This window comes from Rhinolophus sinicus, linkage group LG03, assembly GCF_036562045.2.
Source record: "Rhinolophus sinicus isolate RSC01 linkage group LG03, ASM3656204v1, whole genome shotgun sequence".
Taxonomy (NCBI): domain Eukaryota; kingdom Metazoa; phylum Chordata; class Mammalia; order Chiroptera; family Rhinolophidae; genus Rhinolophus; species Rhinolophus sinicus.
The window spans coordinates 26,789,823-26,810,232 of NC_133753.1; the positions used below are offsets into that span (position 1 = coordinate 26,789,823).

Genomic DNA, 20,410 nt, shown 5'->3' on the forward strand with positions numbered 1-20,410 from the left:
TCAATGAGTTAAGGAAAATTCTATACATTCTACATTAATTATTTTAGTGCAACTACTTATTTTCATGTGGGAGTATTAAAACAACAGACTATCAGTTTGTTTTACTCTGAATGAAAACAGGGAAAGCACGGAAGGCACTAAAATACTTTCAGGATGGCTGGGATGCACAAAAGCAAAATTTGGTAAGGTAGGATATAAGGGTTGTCCATATTCTACCTGAAAAATTGGAAAGTTTGAGCACAAACATGTACAGAATCAGATGCCACTTAAAAACGATGTCAATTACACAGCTGACTGCTTAGTAAAAGGATTCATATGTAAAAAGTTACATTAATGAAGAGAATATATTTGAAGTAACATATATTTGAAAAGAGAAACTTCCTTACAAATGATTAAAAGGCATCAGTGTCTTTGTTTTCATAATAAATCTACAATTTACAAGGTACTTTTATGCATCTAAGCTCATTAGAATCTGATGGCTAATTGTGAGACAAGCCTAGAAGGGTAGTATTCCTGTTTTACAAATGAGGAAATTGAGGCACAGATTTAAAGGCTTGCCAGAGTATCCAGTTAGTAATTAGAGGTGTAACCTCTATTCAAGTGTAACCATTTGATTCCTTATCTAGAACTTCACTGCTGCCAGAAAAATACTGTAATGTCTATTCCTACCACACAAAATTGGGTATTAGGCTGGTTTGAAGAATTCTATATACAGACCCTTATTTGTCCATCAATAAAATACCTCTTTTCTTGATACTTTTTAAGAGAAGATAATTTTTCCAAGTAACTGAAGCATCTAACCCTGTTCACTACACTTAATGAACATTGTTCTATGTGGTTTTATGTCTAAGCTTTCTTCTCGGTATAGACTAATAAACTCTTTCCTTAGTAAGTCGAGGTCAGTCTCATACACATTTACTACTGTGTTATACCATAATACAGCATTAAGTTATGATACTATGATGGCCTTGATCACAATTAAAATTAAAAAGAAAATTTGCTCCTGCACTGAATGACCCCACACCATTGTGGTTTTTGCTTTGAGTTGTAGTTATTCTGGCTTCTCCTTTGGTGTTAACCGTGTCTTTCTTCTGCTGTCATTACTTTTGCCTCTACAAGCACCCTTCCCTGTCTACTAACTGGCTTCTTCTAACTTGTTATGTTGACTGGGAGATCAGAAAATTATTTTATTGGAATGTAGAGGCCCTCTATTTAGTAATGTACAAAGGATTCAATTTACATGATCTATCTATGCAGTGGTCTTCATCTATTCTTTCTAATGTTTAATGATATCTGGGTTCAAAATAACCAACCTCAATTTAAACGTATGGCATAAGCCCTCATAAATTATTTATTGAAAAAGATTTGACTTTTAGTTGAATAAAGTAATATACCCTTAACAAAAGATTACCTTTGGTTCCCAACACAAAAATATTATAATTGTATCCTATTTCATGCTTACAGAATAATGACCCAAACATTACACTGAAAATGATTTTCTCAAACAGAAAAACAGGTTAAGAAATTTTTTTTAAAAATCCAAAAAAACAATAGAGCAAATATAAACCTTTCCATTCTGGTTGTTCTTTATAATCTGTTAAATCATGCAGTAAGTAAATTTATATAACCCAAACGAAAAATTATTTCAAAGTAATGCAGGCCAGAAGAACAGCACTTTTCTATCATACTTAACTTGTCTGTGCCTTTTTATTCTTAAAAGATGTCAAACTATTAAAGATACACTTTACAATTACAAAAAAACATGCAAAATAAGAGATCAACAATAGAAAATGCCTTAGTTTCAATCTAAAACTTTTTTCCTGTCTACGCTATTGCAGAACATTATTGATTAAATCCAATTTTAACCAAAGTACTTCATTAATGGTGAGAAGTTCTATGAAAAGTTACTGGTTATGCGACTATTAAAAGAGAAGTTACATGACATATTGCTACCTAAATAATATTAAAATTCATATTACTAGATTAGATGTTATAGAAGTTTTTTGTTGGTATTATGTAAAAAATTAGGAATTCTGATATTATTTTTATTTTTACTATTGTTGAGTTTCATAATGGCACAATTAGAATATCTCTAATTATATTTCATCGTTTTCCTCTACTTTATGAACAGGACACATTTGAGTAGCATAATAAACTGCCCTATATAATAGAAACAGCAGCACTATTAAGATTTTCTATGTGCCAGACACTGTTCTAAGCATTTTACATTTACTAACTCCTTTAATCCTCACAACGACCCTATGAGATAGATACTGTTAACACAATGAAGAAACACTAGGAAGCTGAGGCTTAAAGAAGGTAAGTAATTTTCCTAGAGCCATGACTACAGCTGAGCCCATATACAAACAAGGGTGTATGACTCCATGTCACTGTTACATTAACTCCTATTTTAGAGTATTTTATATTAGCACTTTAATAAAGTATACTTCCTAAATTCAATCCTTCCACAGTAGCAACACCACTCAGCTTAAAAATAAAACAAAAAGAAACCGATGGAGAACTCATCAAAACCTCCCAATTTATTTGGATAAAATGTATTTATGGTTTACGTATAGGCATATGAATGGTCAAGCAGTACCCTCGGTTTTGCTGACACATTTCAGAAGTATAGTATGTAAAGCAGACTAGATAGCCCAGAAAACCTTCCCCTAAATTGCCAAAAAGGACTGTTAACAATAAGGCTAAAACAAATTTTTACCAAGTATCTGAGATGCTATGTAATTTTTAAATAGTAAGAATCAAAACATCCCCTCCCACTACCTCTAATTTTCCAAAAAGCCCAAACGAACCCATAATAAAATATGATCAAAACCACCAAATATAAATCCTCAACACAGTTAAGCAGTTTAGTTTTCCTTGTATTTTTATTCTAAACACAATGAAGCTCAAATAAAAACAACCCCTACAATGCCTTCCTTTAGCAAAAAATGTTTAACAGCCCACAGACTATTACATTTAGTCTATCAAAATACATGGAAATGTTTAGTTCAGTATTTGCTTTTTATTAACAATCAGTGATTTATGTGTTTGTTTTTTAAAAAGAACACAAATAAAACAATAGCTGGAATCTGGAAAAATAGAGCTCTTATTAGTCAAAGATCTGCACCGAAAAGTAATTAAGACCTTCCCTATAACTTTTCCTAAAAAACTGAACACTTCACATTTCCTGTGAAAAGGAAATGACATTTTAAAAATACAAAGACATAAGAACTTACTACAGCTCTTGTACAAAATTTTTTAGTATTTACATTTCAACAATATGTAGAACAGCAATATTTTTCTATCATAGCATGTACACTCTTAAATTTTATTTTACTGACAACTTTAAAAATTAAGCTGTATTTTAAAACCCAGTGGTTTATTACATGTCATGAACATATTGATATGATTTGTGTGAGAAATCACTGAAAGCATTTCAGAGCTTATAAAAAACAGAATGATATTCATGTAAAAGACTCAAAAGTATATATTATATTGTCACCAAATGGTTATAACCGCTTAAGATATAATTAGTTCTCAATATTTAAGTGTGATAGACTATTTTCTTTCTTAGGTACTAAATACTAAAGATCATTCTTTTACATTCTCATTAAAAATTATTCTTTGTTAGAAACTATACCGAAAGACAATGAGAATATTTACCACAATATGGACTTCTGAAATTACAATTCTTTGAAAGAAAAAGTATGTTCCGTGTGTTTCAGAATGTGTAAACAAAAAAATTCAGCTTACATTTTAATAAGAGACTGAATGTTATTATACCAACAGACTGAAAGCTTTAAAACTAAAAATATAAGCTTGAATAAAGGGAATGGAGATGGAAGATAAAAAAGTTACAGTGCTGGCAACAGAAAACTTCCTTCTTCTTCTATTTAAGAACCAGATTCCATAATAACCAGAACAGAATAAACAAACTATTCTGAGCAGGAGGAAATAGCAAGAAACAACTCTGAAATAAATATAATGGCCAAACATACTGATAGTATAAGATCACCTATCAAATTTTGGACAATTTCCCATAAACCTGAAATAAACAAGTTATTATTTTAACCAAAGCACCATCACTATTATCACAGGAGCATTGTATAACCATTGATGGATACTAAACTATATATAAACATCGATTTAATAAATCTTAAGGAAAGTGTGTAGTTACAGAAAAAAAAGTTGTTAATGCCTAAAACCTAAGTGAGCAAAAAATAAAACCAAAGCGACAGACATAAAAGAGTTTTCAAAGTACATAGTCTGAGCTAACGTAATATTTGGGAAAATCTTATGTAACAGGTTGAGTGATCTCACTCTGAAAATACTGTGCCACACAGTATGTAAGATTTGACTAAACATGGTTTGGTGCCCTAATAAAATTCTACATTTTGTTGTTGCTATTGCTGTACAAGGAATAAAGAGGACCAATTTTTGTTATTCCTGGTAAAATATTAACAGGTGGCAACTGGCTTAGAAACAAGTGAATGCCATCAAGAACAAACTGATATACTCAAAGAGTACAAGTGAAAAAATATTTCCTTGGTGTTCATACAAAATACTCCAAGACAACCATCTCCTTCGTGGAAGAAAGTCTATTTTAATAACATAGCGGAAGGGGGGATATTAACCCAAGGCATAGTTTAGTGAGTAGTACTCTATAATCAGTAGTAGCAATAACTGCAGTGACTCGGGGGAAATCTCTTCCTGTAATTTACTCACCTCCACTGACTGCGTCTTGTTCTTCTTCACCTTCAGGAAACACAACCTGGCTTGGCAAGCTATTCCTAGATCGAGTGACTGTCTCTAGCTGGGAAGCCCGTCCCAATAAAGACAGCTCATCTAGCACCTCTCCCTCTTTGGCCTCGAGATCTGATTTTGAAGTAGTTAAGGGTTTTATACTTTCAGGTGCCGTGAGCCTGTTGGAGTCATTCAAACACGCTACTGTGCCACTGTCCAGGCTCAGGACTCGCGCTCGAGTCTTGGCACTATTTGTGCTGGAAGTCCGACGTGTTGTCCGTTTTTTGCCAGTTCCTTCATGACCCAAATGAGATTTGTGTGTGTGCTCAGAGTCAGTGCCCCTCTCTTTAGGGACATGTTTGGTCTTCAGAGCACTGTATCGGCCCTCAGGAGACTGACACGAATGAGAAGTGGTGCTAGAAGAGCTATCACTGCTGAACTGGTGAGCAGACTGAACACTTGATGCTCTGCTCAAGTCACTTTGGTCACTAGAGTCTTCATCATGACAGAATATAGCGCTGTGCGGCTTGGTACCTGAAACACCTCGAAAGGAAACATAGTCCCTATGCCGACTGGAATCGAAACTGCTGGCCCGTTTTTTCCCCGTCCGCCTCCTGCCTGACTTATGGGCAGAGGCTGTCCGGTGGATTAAGCTAGAGGATTTGGGTCGTACGTCCCCTTCCTTTAGCTTCCCACCAATGTCTTTCCCAACTTCTGAGTCCACTGGAACAGCGGGCTTATCACTCTGCCCCTCTTTGTTTTCAGCAGTTTGCCCAAGTGGCCCATTCCCCTGTGAAGTAAATTCATTTGCATGGGGATTTTTATTGGCTTCTTCAGATGCAGAGGTGCTGAGACCTCTCTGATTGTGCACGTCATCGGAGGTATTAGAATCCTTAGCCTCCTGAACCCCACTATTTGTACTCACTTCCAAGGCAGTCTTTTCACTACTAGTCCTTCTGTCACTAGTGCAGCTACTTTTGTCCTCTGGGTCGACACAGCACTCTTTTTTCCTACCGCTTTTCTTTCCCACCCTAGGAGACTCCTCATGCTCTGACAAGATGCTCTCGATGTGAGTGGAGCTGGTCTGTTCACTCCTGTAGCTGCTGACAGTACTGTTTGTATCCCGGTCCGTCCCACTGCAATAGCTCTCTGTTGACCCACTGCTCCGTGTGCTCAGGCTCCTCAAGCTGTCCACGCTTTTGTCTGCTTTCAAAGGTTTGCTCTTCCCACTTTTTGTAGGTGGCTGAGAATTGCTGTTTTTCAGCTCACCAATAAGCTGGAATTCCCCAGATAAACAAGAGTTTTCCACCAAGGATTCTTTGGATCCAGAATGCGGCTTGGAAGATTCTAACTCACTAACTGGATCTAACCCACGTCTTTGCTGATACAGAGGGAAGTCATTCAGGGAAGTATCTGGAAATGCCACAGCAGAGCTAGAAGTCCGCGGTACACCTCGCGGCCGGTGATCTTTCCTGTAAGAATGTGAATGTAAAGGAACAAGAGAAGCTACTTCTGTGTCACAGGTGCTGGACAGAGACTGATCGACATGGTGGTGGTGGCTGTGACTTGGCAGGCTCACTTTGTCATTACAGTCCCGTGGTACGTCCTGTCCACAAGAGGATAAGGAAGGCTGAATGGAGATGAAGGAATCATTGGAGACCAGACGGAAGAGCTTCCGATCAGTTGCCAAATCTGTTTCAAACACACATTTGGAAATGTTAACACAAATCTCTGATCTGCTTTTTTACTGTTTTATTTTTGTTTTGTTTTTACCGTTTAACAATGGAAAGAATTCGCGGCATAGAGTAAATTAAGTACAAACAATTTCTCAAGTAGTTCACTGAATAACAGTTGGCTAGTCATTCCAAAGAGCTGGTTTCTATTTCACAGCTGCACAAAGAAAGCATTCTACTGATTAGAATGAACTAATAGCCTCAGAAAAGGTTCTGTAGACTAGCAATAGATCAAGAAGCAACAAAGAATTATATTTAAAATGGACCTGGACTTTTATGTGAGTTCTCTCTCTAACTTACTATCGGGGTAACCTTGGGTTATCTTTCTAAGCCTGTTTTCTTCTGTGTAAAATGCAGTGTCAGTGCAGTACTGAGTAGTACCATGGAATAACTGAGTTATAGCACACATTGTTTAGCGTAGTGCCTGACAAATTAATGGTCACTATCATTATTTTACCTCACTAGCACAATACAAAAATCTTTTTGAAAAACTAAGGATTATTTTACAAATCAACAAAAACCTAGAGTCATCCGAAACAGGAAAAGAAAAATTTCAAAAGGCTGACCAATGCCTAAACAAGGTATGACATAATGATATAAGATAGTCTGATGTTCATAATGACTGAAAAGATTAAAACAATAATTATGAGGCAAAATACTGCATTTTCTTGTTTCATTGTTGATACAATTACAAAATGCCTCGTGAAAAAAATACATATCCCCTTCTATCTATCTGTAAGATTATATCTTTAACCCTCCATTTAGGGCAGTGATTGGTGACTTGAGTTACCATATATACTATGTCTGTAGATATAAATAAATCCATCTACCTACCTACCTACATTGTAATTTATCTTGAAATATAGCTTGACAACCAAACAACACAACAGCTAATTTTTATACACTTTTTGACGGGCAAGGATGGTTGAATCTGCTGTTAGTTCAATAAAAAGCAAAATTATCCTTATTTGTCATAACTGCATGGAAAAAATACAATAATAGATTCTGTAGTTAAGTCAGACTCTTCCCAGTGGAATCTCAACAAAAGCATACATTTCGCACTAAGATTAACATATAAGAATCAATTAGAAATGTTTATATACTTTAAAAAAAATCTAAATCTAGATTAGATCTAAATAATTAAAAACTTAAGAGACACAGTCTCTAGAATGTACCATATAAATTGTGATTTACAAATGACCTGTTAGGCTTTATCTTATGTTTTAAAGTCTTCAAGATAAGTAAAATCTATGTTCTTTATTATTTGTCCAAAACAGCTGTCACTATGCTTGGGTTCTTATATTCTCTAAATTCCAAAATTTAAAAGTTAGTACTGTATTTACTTTTTTATAGTATTTCTAAAAACTCTCAATATCTCTCTAATAAGCAACTACAGACTGGTGTGATATTCACATTTCAAGGTTATGAATTTTATAGAATTAAAAACTTAACTGAACAAGTAGCTGAAAAATCACTAATTTTAATACGCAAAACACATTTTTAAAAAATGCTAATGATCAAAACCAACTCCCTTCTAAGACATTAATAAAACAGAAATTTAAATTTTTTATTTTAAAAAACACAGCCAAACTTACTTTAATACATGCACACTTTTTTCAATGTTGCTAAATAAGTGTACCATCATAAAAAGTTTAACTTCAAGTGGTTTTAGGAAATGTTTAATATGCTCTCTTAGACATTTTTCTTACTGGTAGGAATGTATAATGTAGTCAAAGGAAAGCTCAAATCAACACAGAAAGATACTATTTTTCATATAATTTAATTTTTTTCCAGTGATTTACTAGTGGTGTTGAAGATAAGAAAGGCATGTTCACATACTGCTCACAGTGGTGCAAACTGGTTAACCTTCTGTAAAGCAATCTGGCAACATGGCCAAAAGCCGTTCAAAAGTATAGTCACCACAATCAGTATTCTATTTCTAGAAATTGCTGTTGAAGGATAAAATCAGATATGTATATAAGGTTTTATAAAAAAAAGTTCTTCTCAGGTTGTTATAAAACTTCTTAAAACACAGAGTATAAAAATCTCCAATAAAAAAACGGTGAATAAATTATGATGTCTTAATAACATCAGGCAGGCTCTAAAAATGTTTTCAAAGATTATGTAATAATATGAGAAAATACTTAAGTGAAAAAGATGGCACTATATAAAAAGTATTCCAACCTGTAAGAGTTAAAAAGAATACTAGAGTATATGTGCATATGTTTGTAGGAATGTTAAAAGTAATACACTATATTTAGCCATAAAAGGAATAAAGTCCTAATACACGCAACAACATGCCAAGTGAAAGAAGCCAGACACAAAAAGCCACATATTATATAATTCCATTTATATAGAAGGGGCTGGGTGAATAAAGAAATGGGGAATATAACGGGTCTGAGTTTGTTTTTGGGGTAATGAAAATGTTCTGGAAACGGACAGTGGTGATGGGTGCATAACCTTGTGAATATACTAAAAATCACTGAATTGTACACTTTAGAAGGGTGAATTTTATGATATGTGAATTATATCACAATGAAAGAATGTTTCAAAAGTGATACATCAAAAACATACTAAGAACAGTTTTCTCAGTGGCAGAAGTATGAATTATTTTCTTCTTCATACTTAACTGTATTTTCTAAAATTAACATATATTACTTTTATAAACAAAAATCATATTTTCCTCCTCTTCTGGATCATCCCTAACAATGATAAAAAACAAGCTGTTATTTCTCCTACATATTCTTACAAAGTCCAAATCTCTCCTTTATCCCCATTTTCCCTACTCTCACCTTACATCTCTGATCCCCTTTACATAAATTCACCAAAAGAATAGTCTATACTCACTTTCAATTCTCCTCTAACTCTGTCTTCTACGTATTCTAATCCCACTCCAGTAAGATACTTATCAAAGTCACAACCAACCTCTACACTGTTTACTCCAGTGGTCAAGTCTCAGTCTCCTATCTCTTGACAGACCAGCAACAGTTGACAAAACTGATCGTGATCACTCTCTTTCAAACACCGGCTACCACCCTCTTGGTTTTCCTTCTGCCTCACCAGTTGTTACACTCAGTCTCCTGGACTTATTTTATTAAACTGGAGTGGCTCAGACCTCAATCCTTGGAACTTTTCATTTTTCCATCTACATTCTCTTTTGTGTAGAAAACTCATCCATTTTTCTGGCCCCATGATAACTAAAGTTCAGAAATACTTATAACTAGTTCCCTACATCTCCTACCAAGCCCCAGTACTCATATAGGGATGGGCTAAAGTTCTGATCTTGAGTAGGGAAGACACAAGTCAGTCTGGAAAAGGGAACTGTAGATATCACTTCTTAGAAGTGGAAAAGGGGAGCACACAGCCCCACGAGCTCAGTTTTCTCCCAATTATCCTGAATCATGTTGATAAAACCAATGCCAGCTAATCAATTAACTGCTAACCAACTAACTAAAGGTCACTGTCATATAAATCCAAACCAGCCAGAGAACCAGAAGAGCTCCAACTGACATTTAAGCCCAAATGAACAATTGCCACTAGGTGGTGCCAAACCACAGCCAAGATAACACAGCTTTGGATCAGGGATTCAGGCCATCTAAACTCCTAGCGGGCGAACCATGTAGGCTCGCCCTGTTAGTTTATTAACTTAATAACACAACCTCACAGCTAACGTGACTGAATTTTTCCCCCCCGGTATTTATACACTGAAAACTCCTAAATTTAGAACCTCTACCCAAACTTCTTACCTGAAATCCAGACCTAATTTCTACTAATCATTCCTGCTTCGAGGTGTAACAGCATCTTGTACCTCACATGCCGCAAACGGAACTCCCTCTCCTACCCTCCTCCTCCCTGCTCTCCCTCACCCTAAACCTGCTGCTTCTCAGTCTTCCCCCTTTCAGTTAACAGGGATTTCATCTTCCTCACTGTTTAACCCAAAAACCTTAAGTCATCCATGACTATTGTTTCTCACACGACATATCCAAATCCATCAACATCAACATATCCTCTCAGCATCTTCTACACACAGTCAGACTACTTCACACTACCCTAATCTGTACCCTGGATTACTGCGATAGTCTGCTCACTGAGCTCCCTGCTTCAGCTTTGCGCCTTTTAATATATTCTCAACATAGGAGTCAAGTGATTCTACTAAAGTTCATGACACTCTTCTGCTCAAAATCTTCAGCAGTTCCTCATCTCACTGGAAATTAAAACCAAAATCTTTAAAATGGCTTACAAAACTATACCATTTGTCTCCTCATTTACTCCACACCAGCCACACTACTTCTCAAACCTGACAGGCCTGTTCCTAGTTTAGAACTTTTGCCCATGCTGTTATCTCTGCCTGGAGGGAGCCCCCAAACCCCCCAATATCCCAATAGCTTATTCCTTCACCTCCTTTAGATCTTTGCTCTCAGCAAGGCTTTCCCTCGACCACTCTTTTAAACTTACAATTCCCCAGCCCCACCACTCCTTATCCTGTTTATTACCAGATACAGATTTGATATATACTGGTATAATTCCATAATAGAATGGAAGCCACATAAGGATAGAAATTTGTATCTGTTCACTGATTTATTTCCAGTACTTGAAAGGTGTTTAGCACATAATGAGTACTAAATACTATCTGTTAAATGTTAACTATGAGGAAAAATGTTACCTGATAAAAGCAAATTGTAAAACTATATGAAGGTAGCATAGTGCAGCATTAAAGGCATAATTCAAAACTAGATTTCAGTTATAGGACTGCTACTTTGTAGCTATGTGACTTTGGGCAAGTTTCTTATAACTTCTCTCTAAGCCATACGTTCATCTGCAAAGTGAGAATAATAATAGTATTAACATCAAATGTTTACAGCAAAGATTAACTGGGTGAATGTGTATAAAATGCTTAAAAGAAGACCTAAACCAGGCTTGACAAACTAAGGCCCATGGAGCCAAATCGACCATCTGGCTGTTTCTGTAAATAAAGTTTTAGTGTAACACAGCCATGCCCACTCATGTATGTGTTATTTATGGTCTCTTTCTACAATAGCAGAGCTGAGTGCGTAGTTGCAAGAGAGATCATATGGCCTACAAAGCTACTGACCATTTATAGAAAAAGTGCGCTGACCTCTAACCTACACCGTAGCGTGCACTCAATGGATGTTAGACATAAGTCTCTATGTCAACATGTATCTGCCAGGGTAGGTTTGTGTGTATATAATTCCTAACCTGCCACACTACAAAATTCTTACCTGTACATGGTACTTTCCAGATATACAATATATCTGGAAACCCTAAACATAATGGTATTAGCCCGTGTAAGATCATTACCTATTTTTTGAGACATTTTGATAATTACAAGTTACAGAAAAGGATACTATAATTCTCAAACTGATCATTCACCTTTACTTTTTATAAGAAAATAGTTTCCGTATCATACAGTATGTTTAGGACTATTTTTTTAGTGGAGAGGGACCGGTTGGCAGGGGTAGTCCACAAAAGCAAATAAACAATGGTGGGGTACTACAATTCAAAAAAGGCAGTTACAGTGATCAACTTAAAATTCCAAGTATCAGTAACAAAAAATACTTGTAAGAATTGGACTTGGGTAAAATATTAAATTAATGGAAAAATGTCATAATTTAGTGCTCTATTTGTATTTTCATAAATAAGTACAGGGAATTTATCGGCCTGCCTGCCTACCAAACATCACCCTAGGCTAATAAAAACAAGAGGCTGGGAATAGGGAGATAATTTTCGGTCTCACTGATTACATAACATGGGATAATCTCCACTTGAAAATGGGGATAACATACCCATCTATTCATGTTTGAAAATTAAAAATCAAATGTGAAAATATGGCACTTCTTAAAAAAAAAAAAACAAGAAAATCCAAAATACTCATTTATAATGGAGTTGGATGGAAGGGAAAAAAGAATCATTGAAAGCCAGTATTTCTGTTAAAAATTTGCTACAGGAGGCACCATGTTGGAGGCAGACATACAGTTTCTCAGAAACTCCAACAGCAAGTTATTTTCTGTTAAAATATATTGTTGGGCAAGATAGGAAGCAGTTGCATTTAGAGCTCATATTGGATGGAAAATAACAGTTTTACATACCAGGTTATCACTAAGCTAGGCAGGATGCTCTGACCAACTACATAAATAGCAGATTCGTATCTCCTGTGTCATACTCACTCTGGAACATATGCTCATAAAAGTTTTCTCTCCGTGTTAATTTGGCAGAACATGTATAATTGAATTCCAGAAACATCAAAATACTTGTAACACTGTTATTGTTATCCTAGTAAATAATTTTATTTTAATGTTTCTTAAAAATACCGTATTAAATTATTATGAACTTCTGCCAAAATGTAAGCAGTATATTCTACAAACTTACCCTGGTCACCACAACATACAATGTCGCTGTGAAGTATAATGTTCTCACCTTGTTCTTCACTTCCTTCCTTACAAAGACTAGAGCTCTGGCCCAGGCTTAAGCTGATATCATCAGAAGTCTTAGCAGTGTCTGTATCTCCTACAAAGTTAAAAGAAATACGTGAAGACATTATATTAAAAGTAAAGGCTAACAAGGAGTATAGCAGTTACCTACTATACTGGTTTACTATATACTACATCTACTAAAGCAACCCTCCATTATTATCCAGGGTTATAATAATGGAAGATGCATTGAGCTAATAGGAAGTATCACAGACTATCAGATCACATAATTATTTTCATAGCACTATAAACCAAATAATATGGAAAGCTTCATATTGTTAGCTAATAAAATCACTTCTTTAAAAAGCCGTTTTTAAAAATAAATGGAAATTATGTAGTAACGTGAGACAACATAAATTTCCTTCCCAGGGCAAATTAGTAAGCTAAAAAATTATAGGGTAAAAATAATATGAAGTTATCTAAAATAGATGTACAGAATAAAAGGTATATATAAGATGTACAGAAAAAACACTTTTCCTTTTTTTAGTGTCTCATTTGCACCAATTTAACGGTCTCACAATAAATTACTCAGTTTTCCACAAACCTCATCGAAACCCATGAAAGTATTTTCCTTCAAGGAAGGAAATTTCTTACAGATTAAAATTTACAATTTATGCAATGTAATTCAAATGGTCAAATACATTTGTGAAATTTGGATGATGAAAAGGGGACACAATTTAAATCCAGTAATACAAGATACATGATTTTATCTACAAAAAAATTTTAAGAATGATTTTTCACTACATGTGAATAAACAGTACTCTGTTACCTTTATTACAACCAAAAATGAAATGGAAAGTCATAGTCAACTTTCAAGTTAGATCATGTCTACCTTTAATAGTTGCTGCTGTTCCAAGACGAGAGGAACCAGATCCAATCTGAAAACATGACATGAATTAAGTAAAACTAATTAAAATGCTATGTCATTATCAATGTACACTAGCAAGGTAATCAAACAAAGTTATCATATTATCCAAACATGTTATCAGTCACTTTTATCAACATTTAAAGATACCCTTTAGGCATTTTACATCTGAGCCAGCCACACAAGCTGTCTGCTGTAGCACATACTGTGAATATTTTACAGGTGTGCTGGGACACTGAATCACTGCATACCTCTGCATGCTCAGGATTGATGGAGCCCCCAGGGTGGGATTCCTCCAACCTCAAGCAATCTATGTCATATAATAATTATCATTTTTTCATATTGCATTATGGTATGTTCAAGTTGTACACAAAAGCAAAATTAGGTGTTGAGTCTATCTGAAAAAAATTTAGACTCATCAGGACAAATAAAGGAAAGGTTTGGAGGACAAAACAATATATGCCACAAAGAGCAACCTAAATCTTCAACTGTCAAATTGTTAATGAATCAATATGTACTTTCCTCAGTCCAGACAAAAAAGTACTTCTTTGTAGACTGCTGTAACACATTTAGAAAGAATTAAAAACCAAGGCATCCACGAAAAATGAATTTTTAGCATAAACCATATAAACGGAAAACTAAAATCTACTGAACTTTTAGTGCTTATATTAAAAATGTATAACACTTCCCTAAAACTTCACAATCATCATTTATTATATTATTATAAAAATGATATAAACAAATACTACAAATTCCATGAATACATTAAGGAAACACATGACAGTTACTAAGTCAACAAGTCTTAGTAACTCTTTCTATAATCTATTTTCAAGGGATTCAAAAAGAAAACAGTCAAATTTAATATCTAAGAATAAAATTAAGAACATTCAAATAATACTTCGTATTTTATCAAATCTTTCCTTTCATTAATTCAACTGAAGTATACAGTAAGAAATCTGCTCAAAATATAGGCTAATATTGACTTTGAAGGGCTTGAGGGACTTTCTTGATCCGGATGATAATTAAATGCATACATATATATGTAAAAATCCACTGAGTTGTATGTACACTTAAGATATCTGTACTACACCGTATAAAAAAAGTAAGTAAAAATAAGCATACACAAACAAGTTAAAACTACTAATAAACTTTTGATGTAACCAATAAAAAAATGAGTTTTGCAATATTTTTAACTGTTTATTAAGCTGCATGCTCAGCAAAAATATACTTAATGTGAAAACTCAGTTAAAAATAAGAATGTTAATAAAAGATATTATTAATAAACAATCTAAAAACTAATAATCAGCCAGATAAACCCAAACACCAACTATTACAGATAGGAGAATTCCTGAGAGTACCATCAACAGGAGGGGAAAAGGCAAAATAAAATCACACAGGTTCCTACCTGATTGCTTGGATCTAGGCCAGCATAAGAATTTCTTGAACTACAACCAACTGGTGGTGTGGCCTCTCGAATGAACTCAGACATTTCAATCCCTCCACCAGGATCACTGTGGGAAAAAACGAGAGAGAGTACCTGCCATTATTCTGCCATCAACAGGTTTCTTTTTATCTTAAAAAAAAAAAAAAAACAAAAAAAAAAAAACTAAGAGGTTCTAATTTTTAATAGAGTGAATAACCAAAAAAATGATCATTCTTGATTTGTAAGTCTAACTATAACTATTTTATAAGCACATCACTACTTGAAAATATTTAATCAAAACACTCTCCCAAACTGTGTACACCCAATGTTAGAAAATGACCTTAATTACAATGCTAGCATACTAAATATAGCATGCATTTTATGATATGTGCCATAAAATCACTCTACCAGAGAAACGATTTGCTTTTGTTTCCTAACAGCAAAGAGACATCGGTCATTGTAAACACAGAAAGTAACCAGCTCTCATTACCACTTTCCAAGAGCCATGGGACTGGGCTGCATGACACAATGATGAACATGCAAGAGAACAGTCGTCCTGGTCAAGCTCTTTGTACCTGTATTTTTTAAGTTAACAACATTTAACGGGGATACTGACTCGTTTACAGAACTGGAAACCTAAGATTTTAGATCTGTGTGTATGAGTCAGAAGGCTTAAGTTAAAAAAGGACAATGATGCTCACTCCATAGTAACAACAGGCATTAGACAAAAGAGGAAAGTACTAGGTTCAAAGAACTGAGGAAGTCCACATACAGTACTTAAAGATAAATGGATCCCCAAAATAAGGAAGAAAAAAATCACACCAAATTTCAAAAAAACTTACAAAGTTTTAAAATAAAGTTCCTTAGTAACACAACTTTTAGAACTTAGACCTAAAAGTTATCATAATCCTTTTTTTTGCCCAAAGTCTTTTACTCGTTCTATCTGGTATATACAAAGTAAGTACTCAATAAATTTTTTAGCTATTATTATCAAGGACAAAAGCTCTAGTATATATGCTAGGTATTATAGTAGATGTGAACTATCTTGCCATCCAGGATCTAATTCAATCTCCTGGTTAACAAAAAAACAAACAAACAAACAAACAAAAAACAACCCAAAATTCTTCTGGTAAACCGCCCCATCCAAACTCTCATATGGTTTTGGGTGAAGCTGACCCATCCTCAAGTTTAGGGGAGAGCTCTACTGGCCAAAGTCAATCAGCATGTCCCATTCTCTTGGTCGCAGAGCTTAGTTCTAGAACAAGCACATGACTGAACTCAGGCTAACATGAATCTGGCCAGGAGTGTTCTATTGTTGAGAGAAGAAATTTCTCTATAATGCTGAGAAGACTTAAGGCCTGTAGCTGCGGCAGCCATTTCACAACCACAAGGGGAGAGCCTGTCTAAGAAGCCAATAAGAGGAAAGAGCACAGCCTGGTGAAGGGAAGCAGGACCATGAAGTGACTGAAACCATGTCTTGTCACATTTGAAGACACATCTCACATACAGACTTTCCAGTAATGTGAGCCATAAATTCCCTTAGCCTGTTTGGGTGGGGTATTCTGACAACTGCACAAAAGATATAGGCAAAAAAGAATTTTCTGACAAGTATGGATACCTTCCATTTAAGTATTTATCACTATAGCTGTTTGAACGCTAGTGTGTTTTTATTATTAATGGTCTTATAACTATCGTGTCCCTGTTAATGGGTTCCTAACTCCAGGCCCCTGACTACTCAATAAGGAAAATTAGCTTTCTAATTTGCTACCCATTTATAAAAATAAAACACTGGAACTCAGTCACAAATCTGATGGCTAATTCAGCATACAAATGTCCATGTGTGAGAAAAGTGGAACATGCTCGGGTTTCTTAGTTGTTTGGTATTAACTCATACAAGATATACAGGCCAGAATGAGAAATATTTTTCTAATTTGGCAAAATCTTAAGGGCGTATATGAAGACAGCCATCACCACACTGAATCAGTGATGAGTAATAACCAGCAACATCACTGCTCTCTCCATTGGGATACATTCTCCCAATCAGATTCCATGGAAATCAGACGATGGAGAGCAAGGTAAAGGTTATGGAATAAAATATTCAACAAGAAAAAGGAAAGAGAGCCCTCATCTTGCCTAGTTTGTACACATCAGCTCTACTGATATATAATTCATATACCATCCATTTAGACTGTGCAATTCAACAGTCTTTAGTACAGTCACAAAGGTGTACAACCATCACCACAGTTAATTTTAGAACATTTTTATCACCTCAAAAACAAGCCCCTTTAGCTATTACTACCCAGCCCACCCCCGGCATTCCCATCCCCACCCCAACCCCAAGTAGCCACTAATCTACTTTTTGTCTCTATAGATTTGCCTATTCTGGATGTTTCATATAAACTGAATCATAATATGTGGTCATTTCTGACTGGCTTCTTTCACTTAGCCTAATGTTTTCAAGGTTCACCCATGTTGTAGCATGTGTCCGTACTTTATACCTATTTATGGCCCAATAATATTCCATTGAATAGACAGAACACATTTTGTTTATCCATTCATCAGATGACAGATCATCTTGCCTAGGTTTATGTATTACTTCTGACAGCAAGCCCAAATGATTCCAGTCTGAACGTAAAATTATTAATAAGAAATAAAGACCAGTATTTACTTAGTACTTATTACATTACAGTCATAGGAATACGTACTTTATTTGCATTTTCTCATGAAATATTCCCTTAAAACCTATGATACTAATACTACTATCCTTGTTTTACAGATGAAAAACTAAAAAGCAAAAGGTGTAAAAACCTGCCGAACGTTTCAGAGGAATAAGCAACATAAACTGGGACATGTTTATGTAAGACAGTGACTCAGTAAACCACACTGAGTCACTGGTATAGAGTTCAGGTGAGAAGGGAGGATAAAAATACTACTCAGTGCTCTGTAATGTGTTATCACATCTGTTCTTTTTCCCCACACACCTGACTGTAGGTGAGACAAGATTTGAACCCCGAGTCTGTACAACTCTAAAGCTCACAGTCTAAGACACCATTACTGCCTTTCAACAAATAGGCATTGAAGTTCTCTTTCCAGCTCCAAACCCAAAACAAACACCATTATCTGGAGCAGAGTTCCTTGACCTCAGCACTACTGACATTGTGGCCCACGTAATTCTTGACTGTGGGGTGCCATTCCTTGCACAGCAGCATCCCTGACCTCTGCCTACTCATTGGTTTTGGTCTCTGGTGTGAATAATTATTATACAATTATAACTATGATTGTTCCAACATGTTATTTAGTAGTAAGGCCAAGAATATTGATTTAATCCCCCCAGATATGCCAGGTAGCTTTGCTGTGGTCTAATGTGACAATCTATACTTGTCATTGTATCTACAGGGCTAAGACCTTTCACTGCTTTAAAACTAAACAAACAGAACAGGCACGACACAATAATCACATCACTGTACACATGCATGATCGACATCATTACAAACTGAGTGACATGGGTTTCCATACCTCGGTCCGTTGCTGTCTTTTCTCCTAGTAGAACAGTTGCCTTGCTCAGCTTTGGCTCGCTGATCTGTGAACTCATTTGCATTCCTATCTACAACTTCTCCAGCATCAAGTGCTCTGTGAAGTCGATAGTTGATCATTTTCAGAACAATGAAAACAGCAGCTATCACTGGACAATAAACTGCTACTATAATCATGGAAGAAGGAAGGGCCTTAAAGAGAAAGAAAATAAAAGGCAGCATTTTTAAATATTTTGTATTTCATTCAATTAATCTGTAACTAGAATAAACATACAGTCACACATAAAGTAACAATTATGTTACAGCACTAAGTTGCAAAAGTATAAGACAGCACTGCCCAATACAGTAGCCTCTAGATATATGAGGCTATTGAGCACTTGAAATGTGGTTAGTCTGACCTGAGTTGTGCACTGTAAGTAAAATAACACTGGATTTTGAAGACTCACTATGAAAAAGAATGTAAAAGATCTCAATAATTTTTACATTAATTACATGTTGAAATAACATTTATAGTACTGCTAAGTAAAACAATAAAATGTCAAGTGTTTCTTTTTACTTATTTTTAATGTAGCTACTAGAAAAATTTAAATTACATATATGGCTCACATTACATTTCCATTGGACAACGCTGGCATAAAGTCCATGCCAAAAAGCTCATAATACAATTGGAGAGTTAAGATATCACATTACATAATATGTGAATAAAACAGGGTTGTGATCCAAATATATATAATCCCTGTTTATGTGCTCTCTGTAACTTTTAGGATATAACGTGCTCTGTGTTCTAGAAAATTACAAGTTAAAACTGTCATGAGAATAACCTTAGAACTGTGACTGCAAAAGCAGATTAAGACATGGGAGATAGGCAAAATCCAAGTATGTTTTATTTTAAAATATACTTAAGCACTTAAAATAGTTAAAAATTATAGACCAAAAAAAAAAGAAAAACACAGAACGGAATCAGGTAATAAATAGATTAACTGCAATATGTCAGAAGCATCCTGGGTGCAGGGACTGCAGACCCATCATATTTGAGGGTTCAGTGATATGGACTTGAGTCCAGGGGTGGCAGGCTTAGAGACGACCCAACTTGGATTTGGAAGGCCTGGCCTGAGTCACTGCTGACAAAGACTATAAAACTAGGCTCAACTTATGCCCACGCTCACGAGAAAAAGAATTACTCTGGAAGTCTGCAGCTCTAGATTCCAAATGTTTTCATAAGATTCAACTTCAGTTATCCGAGAACACAGCTCCAAATTTGCTTGGAAAGGTAACCTCAAATTGCTTGCGATGGTGAAACTGAAAAGGTCCTGGTGAACTACGCAGGTTTAGAACACAGATAAGTTTTTTAAAAAGAAGTTATTTGGGAAGGAGAGAGAGAAGGAAAGCATGTGGTTTGGAATTGGCAGAGGGTTAAAAAAGTAACTCAAGCCCACAGTTTAATACTTTTGGGTTGGATATGAGAATAGGTATATATTTGGTATTTTTAAATACTTGGATTAAGAAGCCCTTCATATTAGTGTATGTAAAAAAATAAAACTGTGATTCCAATTTAAAATGTCACTGAATAACTGATTCAGGCTAATGATTTTAAGCTGAAAAACGTATTTAAAATTTTACAAAAT

General features: G+C 35.2%; 1 protein-coding gene across 1 annotated transcript in view; it reads right to left on the reverse strand.

The window, feature by feature from the left end:
* PCNX1 (pecanex 1) overlaps positions 1 to 20,410 on the reverse strand; it is a 130,287-nt gene that overhangs the window by 76,743 nt on the left and 33,134 nt on the right. Inside the window, exons 2-6 of the mRNA XM_074329172.1 lie at positions 18,769 to 18,977; positions 15,235 to 15,340; positions 13,797 to 13,842; positions 12,912 to 13,001; positions 4,726 to 6,435 (exon numbers count right to left, since the gene is read on the reverse strand). Of these exons, the coding sequence (XP_074185273.1) occupies positions 4,726 to 6,435; positions 12,912 to 13,001; positions 13,797 to 13,842; positions 15,235 to 15,340; positions 18,769 to 18,977 (2,161 nt within the window). The remainder of the gene's footprint in view (positions 1 to 4,725; positions 6,436 to 12,911; positions 13,002 to 13,796; positions 13,843 to 15,234; positions 15,341 to 18,768; positions 18,978 to 20,410) is intronic.